The 21,434-nt window shown below is 40.8% G+C and overlaps 1 protein-coding gene across 4 annotated transcripts; it reads right to left on the bottom strand.

The window, feature by feature from the left end:
• Positions 1 to 1,917: 1,917 nt before the first annotated feature.
• cbx4 (chromobox homolog 4 (Pc class homolog, Drosophila)) lies at positions 1,918 to 8,063 on the bottom strand. 4 transcript variants are annotated; one of them, XM_043235159.1, is made up of 6 exons: positions 7,940 to 8,063; positions 7,052 to 7,840; positions 6,607 to 6,961; positions 6,117 to 6,182; positions 4,395 to 4,461; positions 1,918 to 4,051 (listed from the first exon to the last, which is right to left on the bottom strand). In XM_043235159.1, exons 2-6 carry the CDS (start codon positions 7,179 to 7,181, stop codon positions 2,852 to 2,854), a joined length of 1,818 nt encoding a protein of 605 aa, XP_043091094.1. In that variant the 5' UTR covers positions 7,182 to 7,840; positions 7,940 to 8,063; the 3' UTR covers positions 1,918 to 2,851. The 4 variants fall into 4 exon arrangements, with proteins under 4 accessions (XP_043091094.1, XP_043091093.1, XP_043091096.1 ...); XM_043235158.1 differs by having other exon boundaries at positions 7,052 to 8,016; XM_043235161.1 differs by lacking the exons at positions 7,052 to 7,840; positions 7,940 to 8,063 and adding an exon at positions 6,483 to 6,526 and having other exon boundaries at positions 6,607 to 6,820.
• Between the last annotated feature and the right edge of the window lie 13,371 nt (positions 8,064 to 21,434).

Here is a 21,434-nt window from a genome sequence, read left to right as displayed (position 1 = left end):
GTATTCCCCTAGAAGTCCTGACAAATTAAAGTGAAAAAACACTGCGTGGAATAAAAATAACGAAATAATAAACGCCCGAATAAAACAGGCCTACATAAGAACACGACAGCTCCACGGCTGGTCATAAATTCACTTTTATAAATCCATATAATAAAGTCACACAGTTATAGCCTATATAAGCGTATCGATATTTTTACCCGCTCGCTCCGAAATCTCTCCGTTTAGGCAAGAAACTAGTTAGGCTGGGTCAAGTGTCGATATATATATATATATATATATATATATATATATATATATATATATATATATATATATATATATATATATATATATATATATAGATAGATAGATAGATAGATAGATAGAAAGATAGAAAGATAGGTCTACAGCCTAGAGCTAATGTATATCATATACCGTTTTCTTTCTATCTTTCTATCTTTTCTTTCTAATAAAGAGAATTTGGCCTATATATCTCGAAACAAAAAGCTGGCCAGTTATATATTTATTTTAAAAATCGTTTAAAAATTTGACTGTCAAGCCTAAACCTTAAAAATGTCGATATGTTTTTTTTCTGTGTAAAAATGTACAGTCTTAAAAAAACCTAAAGGATTTTGCTGCATGTCATGTTTTTATACTAGATAGTCCGCGGAAATGATCTGCGATTCGATACAAAGCGAACAATCTTTTATTTGATTCATTTGAATTAAAAGATTAATTCGATTTTTTTTTGTCCGAATCTTTCGATGCAACGGAAAAGAACTAAATAACGAAATTCTCGTTTTCGGTTTCGTGTTTTGGTTTATTAGTTTATTTGTTTCGATTCGATTTAAATTAGGCTAATCGAAAAAAAAAATTCCCGTTGCATACATTGTTAGGCATATTGTTATTATTAATCTGTTATTTCTACAGTCACAAAATAAATGTCCACCATTATTACTACCAAGGGGGAAAAAAAACGAATTCTCAAGCTCGTTGTTTATCGAAAAAAATATATATAGAAAGAAAATATATATTCTATTATTTGTTATAATGACAAGAAATCTCCGAAATTCGGTCTAAAAACGAAATTTAAAGGATACATATTTTGTTTTACCTTCTGTACTTTCCAAATAATCCACCAATATTTACAACAGTGATAGACATGTTCAGATTCATAAAACATCCGAACTGGACTCAAAACGAAACGCAGTTGTATATAAACACACAAAAAACACACGTGAGTAATTACAGATCTTCATTACACTGCCTTTATTTTCATTCACTCAGCATTAGTAGCCCGTTTTATGGGTATTTTTAATCTTGTGACAAATTAAATTAAATGAAGACAGAGGTTACAAAGAAAACGATTTTTATTTCTTTATTGATATGATTTTAGAAACTATTTAGAATATTACCTCGATTTTATTATTAATTTATTTTTTACATATTATTCATATGGAACCAGGTCACAAATAGCCTATAATGTAATAGAATATAAAACAACGAGTTTCCTCTCTCGTGTATCTCACGCATTATCATCTCGTGGCATAATTATAATAGCGACGCAGAGAACGGGACAGCTCGTTATAATACACGGATGCACGCTCCCGCTTGACCTGCTAATATCACCTTTTAATAAGAAAGATCTCCTCGAAACAGACGCAGCGGTGTTCAGACGAGCTGCACATGTTAGACCACTCACCTTTTAATGCATCTACTGCGTAAAACGGTAAACGTCCATGTATTTCATACAGGAGCTTATCGGGGCAGCAGGATGATGAAGGGGTTGCTTTCCGGCGTTTTATGAACATGGTACTGCACCTAGGAGGCAGCATTGCTAAATTCCCCTCGTTTGTGAGAGCCTCTGCTATAAGAGCAAAGTACAAACAGGTGAAATGTTCTCTCCGGTGCTGACGAAATGAAAGTAATGACACATTATAAAACAAATCATTCGTTTATTATTCAAGATTCGAGAAGCGTTTTCAAACCGACAATTCAAAGGATAGTATGCATAAAACGATATGCATATAAATGGCGTGGTGTAGCCGGTACATTACATCCTGTACATCTCAAGGTCTACCTACAGTACATTGCATTGACTGTAAATCGATTACAATTCATACGTAATCTATAGCATTACACTGTAAGCATCGATCTTACGTTCACTCTCCGGACGGTTCGCATGTTCCACAGTCACACTGCTGTTACAGAATCACTCCGCAAAGTTAAACCTTTATTGATCATTGTTGTTTTCAAACCGAACTTATCTACAAGAGATCCAGGAGACGATAAAGTGCAACTTAAACGTCTTACAGAGAGGGAACGCCGAACAAACCGGTTGTTTATCTAGCATTGCACAGGAAGACCTCACAGGCCAACAGCATCTGGAAATCCAGTCAAGTAAAAGAGCTCAGCAAAACCAAAACTATTTAAAAGGTACGGTCATATACACGTATGACGACACCTTTCCAAACGTATAGATCTCAGTTATATGTACATCTCAAAAAAAACAAAAAAAACAATCCACGGCGTGGATGAACGGCGAAACGTGTGAGTGTAAGTGCAATAAACTTCGACTTTAACGAATTCTTCAATTTGACCAGTGTGCTTTCTCCAATAGGCCGCTGTGTTTCCTCAGGTAGCATTCGAATTATAAACTACATTACACGCTGTACAAGTATGGGGTTTCCAATTCCGTTTTCACAGCAGCAAAACGTCAACCGTCTCAATGGTATGCGTTAGAAAGCACACGTCAGTCATTTAAACAAACGCACCCTGCTTGCTTGGATGTTTCCCCGTGTTGTCAGGAATGGCTATGATCAGTGCATCTGTCACAAGTCACTTCGATTGAACCGAATGATCCGCGTGGACGCTATCCCTGAACGTATTCCTTAAAGGTCACGGTTAAGCAGTTCGTGGTGATATCGGTGATGATAACGTTCCCCACAAACGGCCTGACGTGGCTGGTTGTTTTCTCCACTTGAGCCGAGCTTCCCGAAACCTTTTCCGCGGCGGGAAACGGCTTAAGAGCTTTGGTCGGACCACAACTTAAATCAATGGGCTCTTCGGGAATGGTGTCGCTAAAGTCATAACTGCAGGCTCTGCCGGCGAGGCTGCCTGTGTAATGCAGGTTCATAGGTTCTCTCTGAGGAGAGGAGAGCACCGTGTTTGGAGCGCTGATGCTCCTGGAGCTGAAGATGCGCTTACAGTTCCTCACGTCCTCGTCGGCTTCCGAGAGGTTCCTCTTGCGGTGACCGAGTCCGCTGTTTATGTCGGCTGGGGCAGCTTTCTCTGAGTTCGGTTGATCGCATAAATCGATCACTATTTGTTCGGTCTCTGTAGGCGTGTGCTCTGGAAGTTCAGCCTTTTCGATGGAGTGCTTGTTAGAAAACGCGCTGGTGTTCTCGATGAAGCCGCCTCCTGAAGCTTCACCTTCAGACAGATTGTCCGTATTAGACACTTGAGAGACATCCTTGTTTTTTACTTTAGACGAGTGCACCCCTTTGTCCATGTATTTGCTCATTACAATGACTATCCGTCCGTTTTTGTTTTTGTTCTTGATTATTTTCATCTTACTGCTGATGCCGTTGGGAAGGGCAAACTCTTTGGCGCTCGTCTTGAGCGCCCGCTCCGCTTTGTCAGCGTTATCCGGCAGGCTCTTGAACTCGATGGACAGATCTTTCACTTTACTCAAGCAGCCCGTGTCTTTGTTCCGAATCCACTTCTGTTGCAGGGCTGAAGGGAGGTTCCAGCTTTTGTTGGAAGGGTCTTGAACCTTGACCTCTTTGGGTCCCGTGAGTGGCGTGTCGTACATCTTGGGGTCCGGCTGGTAGTGGTGATGTTTCTTGCTGTTCAGCTGGTAGAAGTGCTTCTTTTTCCCACTCGAATGCTGTTCGACGGAGATCTCCTTGCAGCTGGGCTGGTACTGGTGGTGCTTTTTGCTGTTGAGCTGATAGTGCTGCGGCCGAGAGCGGTGGATCTGGAGGGGCTCCACTTTGGGCTGGTTCTCTTCATCCAATAAGGTGTCCTCGAGACCACCCAGGATGCTTGATCTACGAGCAAACGCAGGAAGCTGGAACAAAAGGAGAATATATCTATTGACTTCATCATTTGCTGATTATTTTACAAGACATTTAGCTTTACTCTAGAGATAATAACAGGCTTAAGTATGGGTATTACTATGTTTTGAGCGTAGAGATCCCGTTCTTATGAATTGTTTATAGGTAAAAACATTGAAATCAACTACAGCAGTCCATAACGCTCATCATCAAGTGCATTAAGATGCATGCAGACAATAAGGAGCCACTGCACTACAATTATTGATTCATAATGAAATGGAAGATTTAACCTAGATCATAAATAAGAAATGCTTTTGCAAAAAATTATGTATTGAATGAAAAATAAAAACAAAATACCTGGACGAGGGAGTGTTTGGGTTTAGGCCCTCTTTTGCGATATCCCACCATTTGCTCCTGCCTTTCCCTGAAAGCGATACATAAATAATATAAATAGGCTTCAACACAACACATTGGATAGTGTCAAAACTGTTGGGTTTAACAACTTCAATGTTAAAATTCTCATCAATGCATTCAAACAATATTAACCGATATTCTCATTCACTCTTAGAATTAAGGTTTATTTATTAGCACGTACTTTTCCATGGAGAACCTTTAACATCCCAGAACTACTCCACTGCACAAAATGGGTTACTTTTTATTTTAATCATCCACTTTAACAATCCGCTAACTATAAGTAACTTTGTAACTACGTGTCAATAACTAATTCTCATTAATTTTCAACTACACGTCTACTAACTCTCCGAGTAGACTTTAAGGTAGGTCTAGGGTTAGTAGAATAAGTTGACCTTGCAGTTTCTGCTAGTTGTGGACCCATCAAAATAATGTGCTAGAAGATATTAAACAGACAGTCTACAAATACTCCAAAGACTGCTAGTTGACATGTATAATGTCTAAAGTGGGCTATCGAAAAACAAAGTGTAAATATTCTTTATAGTGGGGTCTTTAGTTTATTTGGATGTTCTTTACACTGAGAAAAATGGTTATCCCCAAAACGGTTCTTTGAAGGCTTTTTGGAAGCTGTATTTTTAAGAGCGCGCTTGCTAACACTTAGATCCCACGCCGCAGTGGATCTCTTTGATCACCAGGTTACAACGCAAAACAAGAGCACAATGAGTAACACGACACTCTCAAACTTCTAGTGCAGCTAAAGCAGCGAGCGTGACTCAAGAAACATCTTGCGAAAAAATGCTATCAATACGAAACATTTTCCTAGAGATTCTGGAATGCTTTGATACCCGTTCGACTTTTATCTTCAGGACAGAACAGTGGGCTCAGAGAGGGGTGTGTGAACATCACAAGACCACTGACACAGCAGATTAGATCACAGACTTGAGCGTACAAGGGTATGTCCACTTGTGAGAGCACTGCTACTGATGTACGTTTCACGTACGAATGCATGCCATTTGATCGATATTTGGTCTAAGCTGTTTCAAAGCATGCTTATTTTCAATGCTGCCAGAAACAGTGGCTTTCAAACGTTTTGTTTAAGAGAGTATTGTTTTTTTCTTCTGAAACAAGGAATGCCAGCGTATTAAAATTCTTATTTGCTATTATTAAGTCACGCTTCATATATGTACATATATATATATATATATATATATATATATATATATATATATATATATATATATATATATATACACACACACACATATATATATATATATATATATATATATATATATATATATATATATATATATATATATATATATATATATATGAGTCATCCTCCAGTTCCTTTGGAACCTTAATAGAGCCCCTAGAGGGTTATGGTCCCATGGTTTGAGAACCACTGCCCTAGAACTGATAGGAAGAAAATTAAATCTTGTTTTAGTCAATATACAATGGCACATTCATTGACTAGCACTGGGTAATAACAATGGGTTGTTTCCAAAACCGGATAAAAGGCAAGCATCAAGAGAGTCTTTGTAGCAGACAGACCTGACCCGTGGGGCTACCATTAATCTTCAGCTACACTGTGCAGGGACTTGGCCCCGCCTCCCGTGACCATATATGGTCATCCCCACAAGTTCAGTTATTCGTCCTCCACCTCACCTGTTTTGGAAAGCCACAAGAAGGCGCGGGTCAAGAATGTTTTCCTCGGGTTCCCATGTGTTATATCTGCAATGTTGACGAGAGAGTGTGAAAATATGCGATAAACCATATGGTAAATGCAACGCGTGCTGCGATAAAATACAGCACTTTTAACAGAATACCGCGCAGACAAAGCACACTGATAGCGTACAGATACACGCCAATTAAATCGCGTGCAGAAAAATGTCATTCACGCGCCTAAAATTTGTGATGGAATCCGTAAAAAAACAGCCCGGCGCGACCGATGTAGGATATCGTACGAAACCCACATCCCTCGGCGTTTAACGTGCAGTTATTAACGTGCACATAAACCAGATAAACACTTACTTGGCTGACCATCCTCGCCACTTCACCAGATACTCGACTCTGCCCTGGAAAACGACGAAAATGCATTGGCTTACAGCACAGGGACCGCACACACACGCTCCGCACCGTTCACGGTAGTTTTTACCTTCCGCAGGCGCTTCTTCTCGATGCCCTCCACCGCGAAGACGTGCTCCCCGACGGCAGGTAGATCCATGCCGCCTCCGCCGCGCGTCTCAAGACCACCGGCTCGACAACACCGCGACGCCCCGCGCTGTGGCCCGAGATCAGCCTCGTCCCTCTCACCCCTCCTCTCGCCCTCGTATTTGTCTCCACGTTAAGCGGCGGGCGCCGGAGAAGCTCGCGGGTGCTGGCGCTACTACACGAAATAGTTCGTGCACGGAGCCGAGGCGGGCGCGTGACGTCAGCGCGCGAGGAAGGGGGGGCGAGGACCGTGCCAAGCGCAGAATATAAAGCTGTAGTGTGTTTATGAACGGCGCCTGCTTGGGGTCGTCAAGAAAAAAAAAGTTGGAAATCAGTGCGCATATGAACGCGCCTCGCTGTGGCGTAACATCTCGCCTAGCTACACCTACCTATAGTTATAACGCGTTTGACAGCCAAAAATGATACAGATTTATTTTTGTTCCCTGTTATGTGTTGGAAACGGCTTGCGGTTGTCTCTGCATCCTGCAGCGTGATGCCATTGCATCCTTTAAAAAGCATTCTTTGTTTTTCCCTCCGCGCGAAACCATCACAGAAACCCTACAGAGTCGAAACACTTGCATTTGCGTCTCTAAACTTGTCACGAGGCACCTTTATCGCTAGTATAGGTAAATTAACCATCATCCCCAGCGCAAAGCTTTAACGCCGCTGAAAGGCACCGCATAGAGACGAAACACCTGTGTACATCTCTTAAATCTGTCGCGTAAAGGAGTCGCTCTATCACAGGCTCCTCAGTTTAACGCCAGAAGGCAATTAAGCCTGCATTAATAGCTGAGCGCAGTAACACCTATGTTTTCGGTTATAATCAAAAACCGTACAGAAAGACGAGGTACGGCTGTCGGTTTTAATCGCGGCACGCGCAGCGCGTCGATTATAACGCCTTCTTCTTTGCGATTATTGGGCTGCCAGAAAATAAAATTCAGCGGCTAAGGGGTTAAAGCGGGGTTGGCGCGTCAACGGCCGATCTGATCTCCATATATGGCCATGAAAAAGAAAGCGCAAATATACCCGAATCTTGCGGCTTTATTGCGCTCGTTACGCGCGCGCTGAGACGTCCGCGCGGAAACGCAACGTGTCACGCGCTGCGCGGGCGGAAAGTGCGTGTCGATGAAGACGAATCGATCGTCGCGCCGCATTTCTCCTCGGAGGAACACACCCCGCTGCAGTAAACAGAAAATGGGCGAATATGTTAACGACGGGGACCGCTGGGTCCACACCTGCTGTCGTGCGAATATAGATGGCATGTAGCCGAAGTTTACCTTTTAATAACGAAGCTGCGGTTCAGCCGTATATCACCCCGCCATCACGTGCGGCACAACACGAAAGCTGCCAGAAAACCAATCAGCAGGCTAACTTCCATTAAGATGCCGCGTTCATCTCAACAGCACGTGGTAGTTAGCATGTTAACATTTTCAGTAGGCTACGCTTCAGGAGCTGCAGGCTTTTATCTAAAGTTAGTGCAGGACTAAACAACACTTTCCGGTCCGATTCGAAACCAGTATTTCAGATGGGCCTATTGCCGCTTAATTTCTTGCGAGGTGGATGTGCCTTTTGTGTTATCAGTCCAATTGGTAGTGGTCCTAAATATGCATGCTTCATGTTGCAGTGTTTGCCGTAAAGTGGAGTATTAAAAAAATACTGTATATATGAAGTATTTACAAAACAGCACCAACAATATCCAGATGACACTGAGATTCTCGGTTAAATACATACTTTTCTATATAGGCACAGGCCAGAGCTGAAAAATAATAAAAACTCTGCAGAGATTTGAAACACAATAAAGGGATCTTTATTTATATACTGCTCTATGAAGAACCTTTAACGTCCATAAAACCTTTCTACCGGACTTATAGATTTTTTAGATTATTAAAACGTTCTTCACACCAAGAAAACAAAAATGCCTCTTTTGGAAACTTTATTTTTAAGATCTTTGATCAGTGACGTTGCTCCTTGCACTTGTTTAACACGTTATTTTTATACGCCCCGCGTCAAAGAACCCCAAGGCAAAGGGACATAGTGGATGCAGCACTCCTGCCAATATATTTATACTAGGCTACACAAAGAGAACTAAATTCAGTAAACGGATTCAGTACATACTCCCGAGTGCAGAGAAATTCCTGGACGCCGCTCGTGACAATGACCTTAACCGTTTCAAGTGTGCGCTGGTTGGCAGCAAAAGACAGCTGACTGGACGGAAACCTCTCGAAGAGATCTTAAACCGTGATTGTTGCAGAGCTTTTCCATGTATGGAAACTCATTCACAGAACACCCAAAATAGGGGTTTCGTGTATTGAGTGCCTGGCACCAAAGCGCTAAAGAAAGAAAGGGATTGAAAGAGAGAGAGAGAGAGAGAGTGCTAGACTATAAGTGTAGCCTCCATTGCCCAACCAAGCGTCACATTTATCCCACTATAAAGGGTCATGGAAGAGGATTGGTCGAGGGCTGGAAGGGTATTAGAAAATGTTAAGAGGGGCCTACAGGCAGTCTATCTCAGCTCAGTGGGAGCTCATTAAATCCCAGTGTCCTAATGATGTCAAAACAGCGAGCAATACGACAGGAAAAAAAACATTTCTGAAGAAGTTACGTGAGCTTTCTTTGCGAGAGCTCTCGAGAACGCCGCTACGTTCGATAACCGTCTCGATTTTCCCGCATCACAAGCCGTAAGCAAGAAACGCGATTACATGGGAAAGTCATTTCCAATTTATTCTTCATAGCTGCAAAGCGTTTCGCATGCGGTCGGGACGCATCCGCGTAATTTTCACCCGGCGCCGCGGGCTTCGACTTCCATTATTTTTCAATTATTACGCGATCGGTCAGATAAAATGGAGCGTCTCGGTTAATTTTCGGCCTTTTATCAATTATTGAGACGGTCTCTCCGTGTCATTGTCGCGAACACGTCGCTGGTAGGAGGGTCTGCTCATCAGAAAGTACCACGGCACGCCGCTCTTCTTCCCCCAGAGCGCGGGAAGGGGGTTGGGATTGTCAGACGAGGGGGAAGGGGTCCGAAACAGACAGAGGAGTTCCCCGGGGTGCAGAGGGATCCGGCAGGACTGCGGCGGCTGACCTGTCAATACCGTATCACGCAATGAACCATGCTCTCTCCTCCATCCATCTACACCGACTGCCTTCGGTCTGAAGTACTGCATACTCTCAGTAAAGATACATAAAGAGCTGAATGCATGCGTGCGCTGGGACGGCACGGAAAAATGGAAAAATAATGCTGCAAATTTCATACACTGAAATCACATGCATTTTATATTTTGAGACTCTTCTAGTCAGCGAACGGTTAAAATGGACACTGTCGCTTAAAGTGACACTCGACCCAAAAATAGACGTTCAGTCACCCTCTTGTCGTTCTAAACTTGTACGCCGAACAGCAAAGAAGATATTTAGAAGAAACAGTTTCACTTCTCGTATGCTTCCATTACATGGAAGTCAACACGAACCAAAGCTGAAATATTATTTTTAAAGCATTGTCTTGTTTCACGCGGTCACAGCGCTTTGAAAATGGCACGCAGTTTGAAGTTTTGTCGCATGTAATATCCCACTGAAGCCACGGCTTACTCGAAATAAAGCTTTTGTCCTCGTCCGGGCCACCCTCGTGTCATCCTAAATCGTGACAATAAAAAGTCTGTGGGGTTTTTTTTCCACATGCTGAATGTAAAAGGATCAAATGTTGCTTGGACTCTTCGAGACAGGTTTGTAATGGCATGAAGGTAAATAAATAACGGCGGGAATATAAAATAAAAATAAAGGTTACAAAAGAGGGTTTTCAGGGTGTTGCGTAAGAAGAACCATCCAAACAAACTCTGGATTATATTTCTAATTCTGTTTTAATAATCAGAAGAGCCTTCTTCCACTATGAAGGAGGTTTAACGCAGAGTTTCCATGGATGTTAGATGTTCTTGAAACAGGGTTTGTCGAGATCCCTCGATATAACCTCGAACATTTGTCATCAAAATCTCACAGTTCTTCACCCCAACACCATGTCAACGATCGGCTCAGTGGCTCTCTATGAATTCTCCTATAAATAAAACATAACTGAGATCTCCATTAAGTGTCCTGCGACTTCTGAGCGATAAAACGTTCCCCCTGGGCAGTGTCATGCAAATCTAGATCGGCGTCTGCGTCCAAGTGTGGCTCTGGCCTGGCCCGTCTCTTCCTCTTCTCCCGGGAAAGACAATCCCGACTGTTCTCCTCGCATTTTAATTCTGATCTCCCTGGCAGCAGAGCTTCCTCCATCCATCTCAGCCTCGGTCTCAGGGTCACCGCGGCTGTTTCACACAGAAACCTTGAGGTCTCGGTGCCCGATAACCATTAAGCTGATGTTACAGCACGGCGCTTTCGCTCGGGATGATGAAACCAATCACATACGTAATAAAAGGACGGTCGTGGATGTTCCCGGGGAAGAGGAAGCATATTAGAAAAGAATACCTCGAACATACGGTGATAGGATAAATGGACAATGCAGTGCGGTTTAATGCGGTGCTCCATCTATATGGAAATGCAGGCGTGTAGGAATCTGCCGGGGAATGTCGAGAGGTGATTGGATGGGGGGGTGATTTGTTTCAAACTGGCATTTAAAAGATGCAATCAAGAGGAATTAGGAAGAAGACGGTGGATTGAGGAATCGTCAGGGAGGAAAAGAACGTTCTCCTTCTAAACAAACGGTTCACTTTTAAGGTAGAACGCACATGTGCTCATAAAAAGTACAACGGCATACAAATATAAAGAACGGATATTTCCAGCTCCGTGAAGCTGCTTGCTGCTTGGCAACACCAAACACTAAGATAGAATAAAACATTAAAAGTAGCATTTTAGCTGGAAGCAGCGGTCTAAGGTGAAAAGCATCTCGTTGATGGATTTTTTTTCTTTTTTTTAAACACGCAGCTGTAGGCTTCACAAGACATTAACTGTAGATTATTGCAGTGTTTTTAACAGATGTTTGGAGTCTGACGGCACCCATTCACTGCAGGGAATAAACAAGACGTAGAGCAAAATATCAGATTTAAAACATTACTTTTATAAATGCAGTTATTATGTTTTGCTCTCATATAAATGAAACAGGTAAGATATCTATAACAGAAATCTTTATGATACCCAGATAAATATTTAGTTTCAAGAAGAACATATTTTTGATTCAAGCTATTTGAGTGAATGCATTTTAAAAACAAATTTAAATATATATTTTAAATATTACCTGCTATTATTACTTTGTGTTTAAATTAAGTCTTCTTAAATACAGAACACATCGTCAGGGATACACAGCGCCTCTTTGATTAGACTCGAGCGTAAGTCATTCACAGAAACATTAAGTTCAAACAAGCCAGATTGGATAACACTGTCACGTTATATTGGCCGTAATTCCCTCTGCACATCTAACACATTTGCCTGAGCACATCTGATGCTTATTTAAAGAGAAAAGCATGGATTTTTCATTCCCTTTGAAGATAACGGCAAATCAATAAGCTTGTATTCAAATGATCCAGCGGACGAGGCGTATAAAAGCAAACACGGGTAAAATCGGGAGAGATATTTATGATATGGTGATGTTTAGTGTATTATTTTCCAGCGCAGATCTCCTGTATGTAAGTTACTTGCTAAATAGCAATGTTAGCTGCCGAACGTAAATCAATAGGAGGATGGGGAAGTTTCTGATTCCAGCGCGAATCATGCCAGCGGGTCACGTGGATGGAGGTGTTTTGTGTTTGTTCTCAAATATGAATTCCTTCTGCTGGCAGGCCTTTGACGTCCGACTCAGGGAGCCAGACTTCGCTTTCTACAGTTCTCTTTGATTCTCTGTGCATCAAACAGAACATATGGATTCTGGGGGAACTCAAGAAGGTGTTTGTTGAGAGTGTGTTCGTTTTGATACGACGGTTGTTTTTATAGCGAGCTAATTAGTGGGCTATGCTAAGACCACACACACACACACGCACACACACACACATATCTATATCTATACATGCTTTCCTTGGCTCTGTTTTCTTTTTCAGCCTGAGGGCCGGGTGAGATTCTCGCCAATGTTTACAAAACCTTCGCCGGTGAGCTTTTCTTGCTCTTGCTTCGGAGCCGGGAGGAGGACACACGCTCGCAAACGGAGCAGCACTGACGCAGGTACGACGCAGAGCGCTGAAACAAAGGCTTTGTTCTGACCTCTATCCTCTGTAGCCTGTCACAGCATCCAGCCGCAGGAGTCCTTCAGCCCTCTCCCCATCCTCTGCCGGGGCTTCGCAAATCTCTGCCCCGTAAAAACGCCTCCTCTGAGAGAATGATCTGTCTGCCTGTCTATCATATGTAAATACACAGCATTTATTCCACATACCACACAGCAGTTGCGTGCACGCTATTTTGTGAAAGCATAAACGGTGCTTACTTGGATATAAAGATATATTAAATTGCGAATTTCACGCCGAAATTTGTGCAATCTGCTATTTAGACCTGCTTTTATAATATCGGGGAGAAATTAAAGTAAAAATAAGGGGTCGTAATCAGCATGCAGCGCTGTTGAAGCCAGTCAAATTAATGTCGTCTGTATTAGATACAGAGAAATATTACTATTGATCAAAACAGACCTCTTATCGATTCATTTTGACGCCGCGACCGCGCGCAGTCAATATAAAATTACAGTGTGATTCGAAAGCGAATGCACTTTCAAGATGTGCTTAAGCGGTAGTTTTTGGTCACCGCATTCGGAGAGAAACGCCTGGACGTTTCCGTGAATTTAAAAATCACCAAGGAGCAGCTGATGACTAAGAAGTCTGAATACACACCCAACGGAAAGAAAAACACACAGCACGATGAAATCAGGGGGCTCTCGCAGCCACGCCGTTCTGGTCTTATTAAAATGCATAAGAGCAAATGAGATTCGGGAAGCTGCTGAAAGATGCCGCGTATAATCCACTTTTCTCCATTTCGTACCGGAAAGGGTTTTGACGTAGCGCTGATGTGCTCGGCCGCACCTCTGAGCCATTGATATTCATAGCTGATGTTGCTCCCGCTGCGAGTGGCGGATGTTGTGATTGTGAAGATTCGGCCGCGTGAGGTGAGGGCGTGAGGGCGGCCCGTGGAATCCGAGGGTACCGTGGGCGTTCATTATCCTTCAGGAGATGAGTCACAAACACTCCTGAAGCTCGTGACTCACCGAAGCCTCTAATCCTGCTCGGATCTATCAGCAGCACGGTCCTCAGAAACTTCAGACAATGGCATGACACGTGTTTGAGAGAGGTACTCCAGGCGCTTCTTCTGCATGCTGATGATGAAAGCTCATTTACATTTACTCGTTTTTCACATGTTTCTTTTTTAGACGTACAAATGAGAAAAAACATACGCGCAGCATCTTAAAGCAGACAATCATATCAGCGGTGCCAGAACGCTAAACATCTTTCATAAACCTGAATACTTCTGTGTAACTGAACAGAGTTATTGAATTATATTAAGTAACTGAATTTGATCTCTTTCACACACACCACACACACACACACACACACACACACGTTATTTTAGCATCAATGAGAATTTGTATTTTTGAATTAGCTTTATTTTTGTCATTATTAATTCATTTAAATATATGTCTATATATATGATTTATATTTATATATATATATATATATATATATATATATATATATATATATATATAAAATTTTAAATTATGATATATTTAAAAATAATATGTCTTTTTTGTGTATTAAATTGTTTCTTTAAGGCTCCTAGCAGAGTAACACTATTGATTTCATATTGTTTCATACAGTACTGCCCTTCAGAGGCTACAGAAGATTTCCCAGAAGACAAAATAAGTTACATTTATTTATTTATTAAATCGGTCTGTTTACTATGATCTTCAAATTCAAAGGTTTTCACCCCCACGTTTTTTTTTAGAAGTGAGAATATAAGCATCCTTTATATGAAATACCTTTTTCACGTCAGTACTCAATAAAAATAACATGCATTTCGTATGATCCCTCTTTTTTTGGTCAAATAACTAACATTTAGCAGATTCTGAAAGGGGGAGGTAAACATGTGTGAGTACATATATATAAAACGTCAAACATTAAAGGGGTCATATGATGTAGTTAAACGTCAGTGCCAAGTGAGGCATTTGTTGCATCCAGCGGGGACATAATTACTGTTTATAATGACTTTGTACTGCGTTGCATCGCGCCTCGTAAACATAACACCATGTCTGAAACCATAAACAAGCACAGCCAGCATAGGCCGCTGTGTCAGGGTCAGGAATCAGTCCTCTGTAAATGCACTGAACACACTCTAATATTTGTGCTGAACTCTTCTGGAAAAGTGTTGTGAATACAACTTAACCACTGATTTCTAGCCGTGTCCTCTTTTAGAAACACAAAGAAAGTAGTTTCTCTTTTACAGCGAAACACAGCGTCTCCAGAACATGGCGCCTGCAGCAACACTACAGTAAAAATAATAGTTCTGCCGCCTTTCTTTGTGTAAACATTTGGGCGGTGTTATTAAAATAAACCCACTCTGTGATGTAGAAAAGTGGGGGCGTGTTTAAACGAGCCTTTTTTAGGGGGTGCGGACAAGTCCTAACTTTTATAAAGAATATCTTTCTGGTTTTGAAACTGTAGTCTGTGCAGCTTCAGGGATCTTCTCTATACACTATCAGCTTGTAACCTGAAATCGCACCATGTGACCCCTTTAAATAATTAATACAAGACGTAAAAAATATACGGTCCAATCCATAAAACTGCTGTTTTAACGTTCATGGGAACGTACAACTGGTAAGTTAGTGCTCTGAACTTAATATTAAATAAAACGACTGCGTAATCGTAGGCCGTCGGTGTGTTTTTAGCCGAAGAAATGACTGTTTGTGCTTTTATTCGCAGGGTAGGTTGTTACGTCCAGCACACTCTCATATTCACTCGCACAAACATACATTAATATGAAACAAATGCAAAAAGGAAGCAGCTGCCAAACAGCTGCACGTAAGGGGCCAGCTGTCCACCGAGCAGAGGTAGATCCAAACCACAGGTGCATCGCTTTCCAGAGGACATAAACTAAAAGTACAAACACTTTCGATACGTACAGAGGACTTAAAAAGCATTTTGGGACGCTTAAGTCACACAACAATTTTAGCAGATCACTGATTTTGACTATTTGCACTGATTTTGTCCTTGCACTTCGCACTTTACGTGGCTAAGACAGCGTCTTAGCTCAGCACGTGAGTTTTTTTGTCTTGTATAGTGTTGAGAAACGTTGTCTCATTTCACTATATGTGCCGCACAGCTGTACGCAGCTGAAACGACAATAAAAAGCCACTTGACTTGACTTGGCCTTCGGGTTTTGCAGGATCCTGCAGAGCTTGATTAGTTGGTTTGGGTGTGTTCGATTTAGCTCGGTTGAAGCTAAGATTATTGTTTCGATGACAAAACAAAAGACACTGTTAAAAATTAAGACGTGGTTCATATGAAAAACACAACTAAGGTCACACCAAAAAAGGTACAAATCTAAAGGGGTTTTATTCAAGACTGAAACATTATTTAGCATCACTGAAAAATCAGGTAGCTCTTTTACTCTCGTAGGACACCTAGAACTTGAGGTTTATTATAGGTATGTAAAGCTCAAAACATGTTACTTTGAAATAAATGAAACGTTAACCGAAATAAAATATAAAAAAGGATATTTTAAGTTTGGAAAATGTTTAAAAATCTTAATGATACTAAAATAACAGTATCTTGAGGGTTTCATGCCTCTTGTTTCGACTGTTTTGTCATTGAATGAATTTTCTTTGGGGTAACTGCACTGTATATTCTTCATAGTAGGGTTTGTGCTCTCAAAAGTCGCTGTCATTTGTTTTCTGTTTTCCACAACATTGAGACTGTAAGCTACTCGTGCCCCAATTCTACCCTTGAAAATAGCCACCCCCTAATCACACACACACACACACACACGGTCGCATTCACATGCAAATGATGCTTTAATCTGAGCTCTCTAATAGACCACCATGGCAACAGAGATACAGCACTAATGAGGAAGAGGTACAGGTTAATGGCAGAGCGGCGCATCAGCGACTCTCTCTCTTCCTCACACACACACACACACACACACACACACACACACACACTGAAAATCCTTACAAACATCAAACCTCCTTATAACACACATCATGCATTAAGAGAAGATGCCGTTAAGAGCCATGCAAAGTGTTAATAGGCCTGTCAGTTTGACACTACAGCGGGCCTGGCGCTCATTTACAAGCGAATCAAAACCATTAGGCTAATATGTGAGAGTCTCTCATTTTAGACTCTCAGTGAGGAAACGCTCATCGGCGCTCACACACACACACACACACACACACACACACACACACACACACACACACACACACACTGCTGTGGGTCGTTATCAGCATGTCCTTGAGCGGAGAATGTAAAGTAAGGTGTGTTTCCCGCTTTCTGTCCCGTCCAACACCTGCTTTTTACAAGCAACAGTCTCGAGTACCAGAACAGAAGAGTTTGGAATAACTGAATCATGTTCAGCCATTACAGCTTTACTGGTGAGTCACATGAGGTGGCCTGCCAAATAAAAACTACAAGTGAGATTTGGAGTATGCTGACTTGATTTTGAAATTGAAATATATAAACAGTACATATATAAATACATAAAAACTTTATACATGTATATATATATATATATATATATATATATATATATATATATATATATATATATATATATATAATATATATATAATTATATATATATATAAAATATGTTAATACTCACACACAGACACTACACATTACAACAAATTACTTTTATCCTGAATACTAATCTGTAATAATTTTACATTCTTAAAATTTGCCACTGTCCTATGCTTTGCCCATTTGTCAGTTACTGTTTTTACTAATTTAAATCACAATAAAATTGAATATGCTCTCTCGCTTCTTTTATAACTTTTAATATGTACATGTCCGAATATGCATGTTGTTTGAATTTTAACATAAGTATATTGCACTGAATGACAATGTAACCTTATTTCAACCAAACTGAAAACTGATATTTTATTCTCCAAGAACTTATTTCAAACCATACAAGACACTTCACTTATGTGCTCTCTATGGACATAAAATCCCTTTTGTCATGCGGCCATCTATATCTCTTTGACCCTTATGCATTAATGTATATACTGGTTTGGAATCGTTATTCTATTCAATATATTTTGAAATGCAATATATTCATGTAATGGATTTAAATTACATTTTGAAATATATAAAAATATTTTTATATACCTTTCATTATTGAGCATCTCATTGTGAGTATAAGAGACATTTTTAACAACAGCGTGCATAAATATTTATCAAATAAAAATGCTTTGATTTCTTTTTAATGGAGTACAGAACGCAGGAACTGAAAATTTCTTAAATTAAGACCAATGTGTTAAAATGCATTACTACAAATAATAATAATAATAATGCGTTTTGATGTCTAACCATTCAGACGTATTAATGTTGGAGAAAACGCCGTTTCATGTGATGATCTGAGCAGTCTCCTCATGGGAATAATTACTCCTGGTAATTGCTTTTCTAGGCTGCGTAACGGTCAAAGAAACATTTCACGAGACCAGGTGCACACAATGTTCCTGCAAAACATCCTAAACACTCCAGACAGCGTTCCAAAAGACTGAGAATGTCCCTACTCTATACCAACTTTTGGTCACCGGCAGCCCCGTAATGAAGCCACGGCTCGGCATGCTGGGATAGCAGCGTCCCTTCACATCCTCCTTTGATGATCAGAGATGAGTTCCAGGTGTTGTCGTCCCACTCGCCGCATCTGTTTAGATCTGGTTGCCAATGACAATGTTGGCACGATCTCTGAAGACTAGAACACAGGGATGAAAGAGGGAAGAGAACGAAGCAGGGAAAACCACCAATGAAAGAATGAATGAATGAATAGAAGATGCATCTTTTCAAACGGTGGAAAAAGTGCGTGAACCTAATGAAAACCCAACAAGTTTTCTGAAAAGAATGAACAGGGTTTTATCATCAAATTAACGAAGTCCAAAATTCAGTTGTAAGCGAATTATTATTATTTTTTGCAAAAAAGAGAGAGTGAGAGATCCAAAATCCTTTTACACGCTCAAAATAATTCAACTCAAATACCTGCATAACACGGTCTGCTTATTAAAATGTTGAAAATGAAGCAGACTAATCACACGAGGAAGCTCTCTGGAGACGGCAGGTTCGAAAAACAAGGGACCAAGTGCTGGGGAGGGTGACCATGTGTGCTCAGCTGTTTGTTATGTGGCAACAATTGCTTTTCCCAGCTTCATTTCAGAAACCACAAATCGTTCTCTGGGCTTTGGACAATCTGTTCTTCCGAGACTGTTTTCACATCATGAAGCGAGTGTCATTCGTCGGATCTTACAATATTACATTTGATCCAACATATGGGGCTTATAGAGTCACGCAGGCTAGAGACGCAGCTATTCTGAATCTATATGACAAACCAGCAATATTCCAAGTTACAGAGCTGAAATTCGAGCTTCTGTCATGCCCTGCGGCGTAAATGTTTAAAATGGAAAAATGAAATGCTAAAATGGTGGTTCCTTATGCTTTACACTGAAAACACTTCCTCTTTTACCGTACGGTGTCTAATCCAGTGTGGAAATGAGCACACTGAACCCGTTTATGGCATACCCACAATCAGCTTCATGCCCACAGTGTGTAAAACACACTAATCCCACCAATACCGCGCCGCTGAAGGAGCTGAAACAGATGACAAGAAAAGGCATGAACTGCAGTAAACCCGTTCTTTTGCGTGTATTATGCACTTCGCTGCGTCATGGAAAGGACGGCAGGTTTTCGCCGGGTCTCACTGCAGACTTCGGCATCCCTGGAGAGGCCACGTGAACAATGATTTTCAGCGGAAGAACAATAATCAGCCGTGGAAGCCTTAGAGACAAATCTGGGCAGATTTTACAATGTTTTGAGTAAGCTGAATCAGAAACTGGAACAACCAAACATTTGCGCTCTGCCAAGATCATCGCATTCTCCTCTGAAGAGCTCATCCGACAACTCTGAACATATTTGTCTGATTGGAGGAGGTGCTCCTATGCCATCCTCTATCATAAACACAGATATAACTTTACTAATAGAGACATGTGAGACATACAATGCAGTATATGTACAGAGGCCTGAAATATATTTGGATCCTTTAAATATCTGATTGTCGGTGCATTAAGTAATGAAGTATCACACCAAGTGTGTGAATATATAAGAAACGGGTTTGCTTCCCCAACTGACAGATTTACTCAAAATACAGTTATAATTGAAATAACTGAGATAAAGGTGTAGTGATGAATTAAACATTCCACATAAAAATGATCTACAATGCTATGTAGGGACGTTGACTCTTTCTTGAATCTGTTTATTTACTAGAACTGATTCATTTTGAACTAACTGATTCACTAGAATGCGTACAAACTGATTCACTAGAATTCACTTATGAGAGCAAGTGGAGTAAATGATTTAATAGAATGAATCAGATCTGCCATGAAAAAGATGGAAATGTTTTAGACAAACTGATTCACTAGATTGCATATATATTGAATCTGTTTACCGACTCCAACGCTGTATATGAAAGAAAACGAATTGTTTAGGACGTACCTGATTCACTGCGATTCTGATTCACTGATTCAGACTTTCCAGTGCTTATGAAAGTAAGAGTGAAAACGATTCACTACAGTGATTCACATTTTCCAGCACAATAGCTACAGGAACACTGCATGGAACAGATTCGGGATGGTGCGTGACGAAGCCCCTTAGCTGTTATGAATTCACTTAAACAAAGGTTTATGTTGTAGAGTACCAATCGACCAATCGGAATCAACGACCGGAAACTATCCGTTTCCTAATAAAATAATTTGGAACTTTTCAGAACATAATAAAACAGAACGAGAACCGTTTGGAACGAACCGATTCAGTAAAGTCGGTTCCAAAAAGCTTTCCAGTGCTACAAACAAGCAAGCTGGAACCATTTCAGAACTAGACGTTTTAATCGTAGTTTGTTAGTACACAAGGTGTTTTAAGAATAATCTGTATGCTTCTTTAGTTAGTTATTCCTCAGTAGTGGATGAAATGTTTAATTTTCACGATAAAGTTGACGCGAAGCCTCAGGTGCAGCATGCGGGAAATGCCAGCTCACCCCGGTTTTTTTTTCAGATGACTCGCAGTCATTTTACCTCAGATTCCCGCGCACTGTTTAGACACCCACAAACATCTGCAGTGTTTTCACCACCCTTCACGAGCGGTCGGGATCCTGTCTGTCACAGCGGGATTTCATTCCTCTCCGAGTGGAGGTATTTTTCCGACAGAAAGGGTTCCCTGTGAGAGGCTCTAATTACGGTGGAAACCCCCGCCATGAGCCCAGAGGAGGATGGCAGAATCACGTCGATGCAGTTTGTGTAGGCTAGTCCATAAACAGCAAGTGGCGTAGGATTCAAATACCATATCGCATAGCCTAGGCTATATACAAAATTAATAAATAAAATCACTGTTTGACTTTCTGTTCAGCTTTCTATTCTGTGTTGGTCATTTTCCACTGACATCATATTTACATTCATGTTGACTTTTACATCAAAGTGGCATGATGGCAATTTTTTAAATAGGCTTGCATAGCTGATTTTTGTGTCTTTTGCTATATTTTATTGTCTAAACCTACATTTAAAATGAAGGATATAGCAGGTTTGGCATAAAATATTAAAAACATTAATTTGTTTTTGCT

The sequence above is a fragment of the Puntigrus tetrazona genome, chromosome 3 (genome assembly GCF_018831695.1).
Source record: "Puntigrus tetrazona isolate hp1 chromosome 3, ASM1883169v1, whole genome shotgun sequence".
Taxonomy (NCBI): Eukaryota; Metazoa; Chordata; class Actinopteri; order Cypriniformes; family Cyprinidae; genus Puntigrus; species Puntigrus tetrazona.
The sequence above is the reverse complement of the archived record's forward strand: the minus strand, read 5'-3'. Positions and strand labels throughout refer to the sequence as shown.

Bases quoted from the DNA above. Each gene is read 5' to 3' on its own strand.
- cbx4 (XM_043235159.1), bottom strand. From the start codon at position 7,181: ATGCTTTTTAAAGGATGCAATGGCATCACGCTGCAGGATGCAGAGACA. The intron at 6,183-6,606 runs GTAAAAACTACC...TCAACATTGCAG, and splicing joins AGAAGAAGCGCCTGCGGAAG to ATATAACACATGGGAACCCG. The intron at 4,052-4,394 runs GTATTTTGTTTT...CTTTTGTTCCAG, and splicing joins CCAAACACTCCCTCGTCCAG to CTTCCTGCGTTTGCTCGTAG.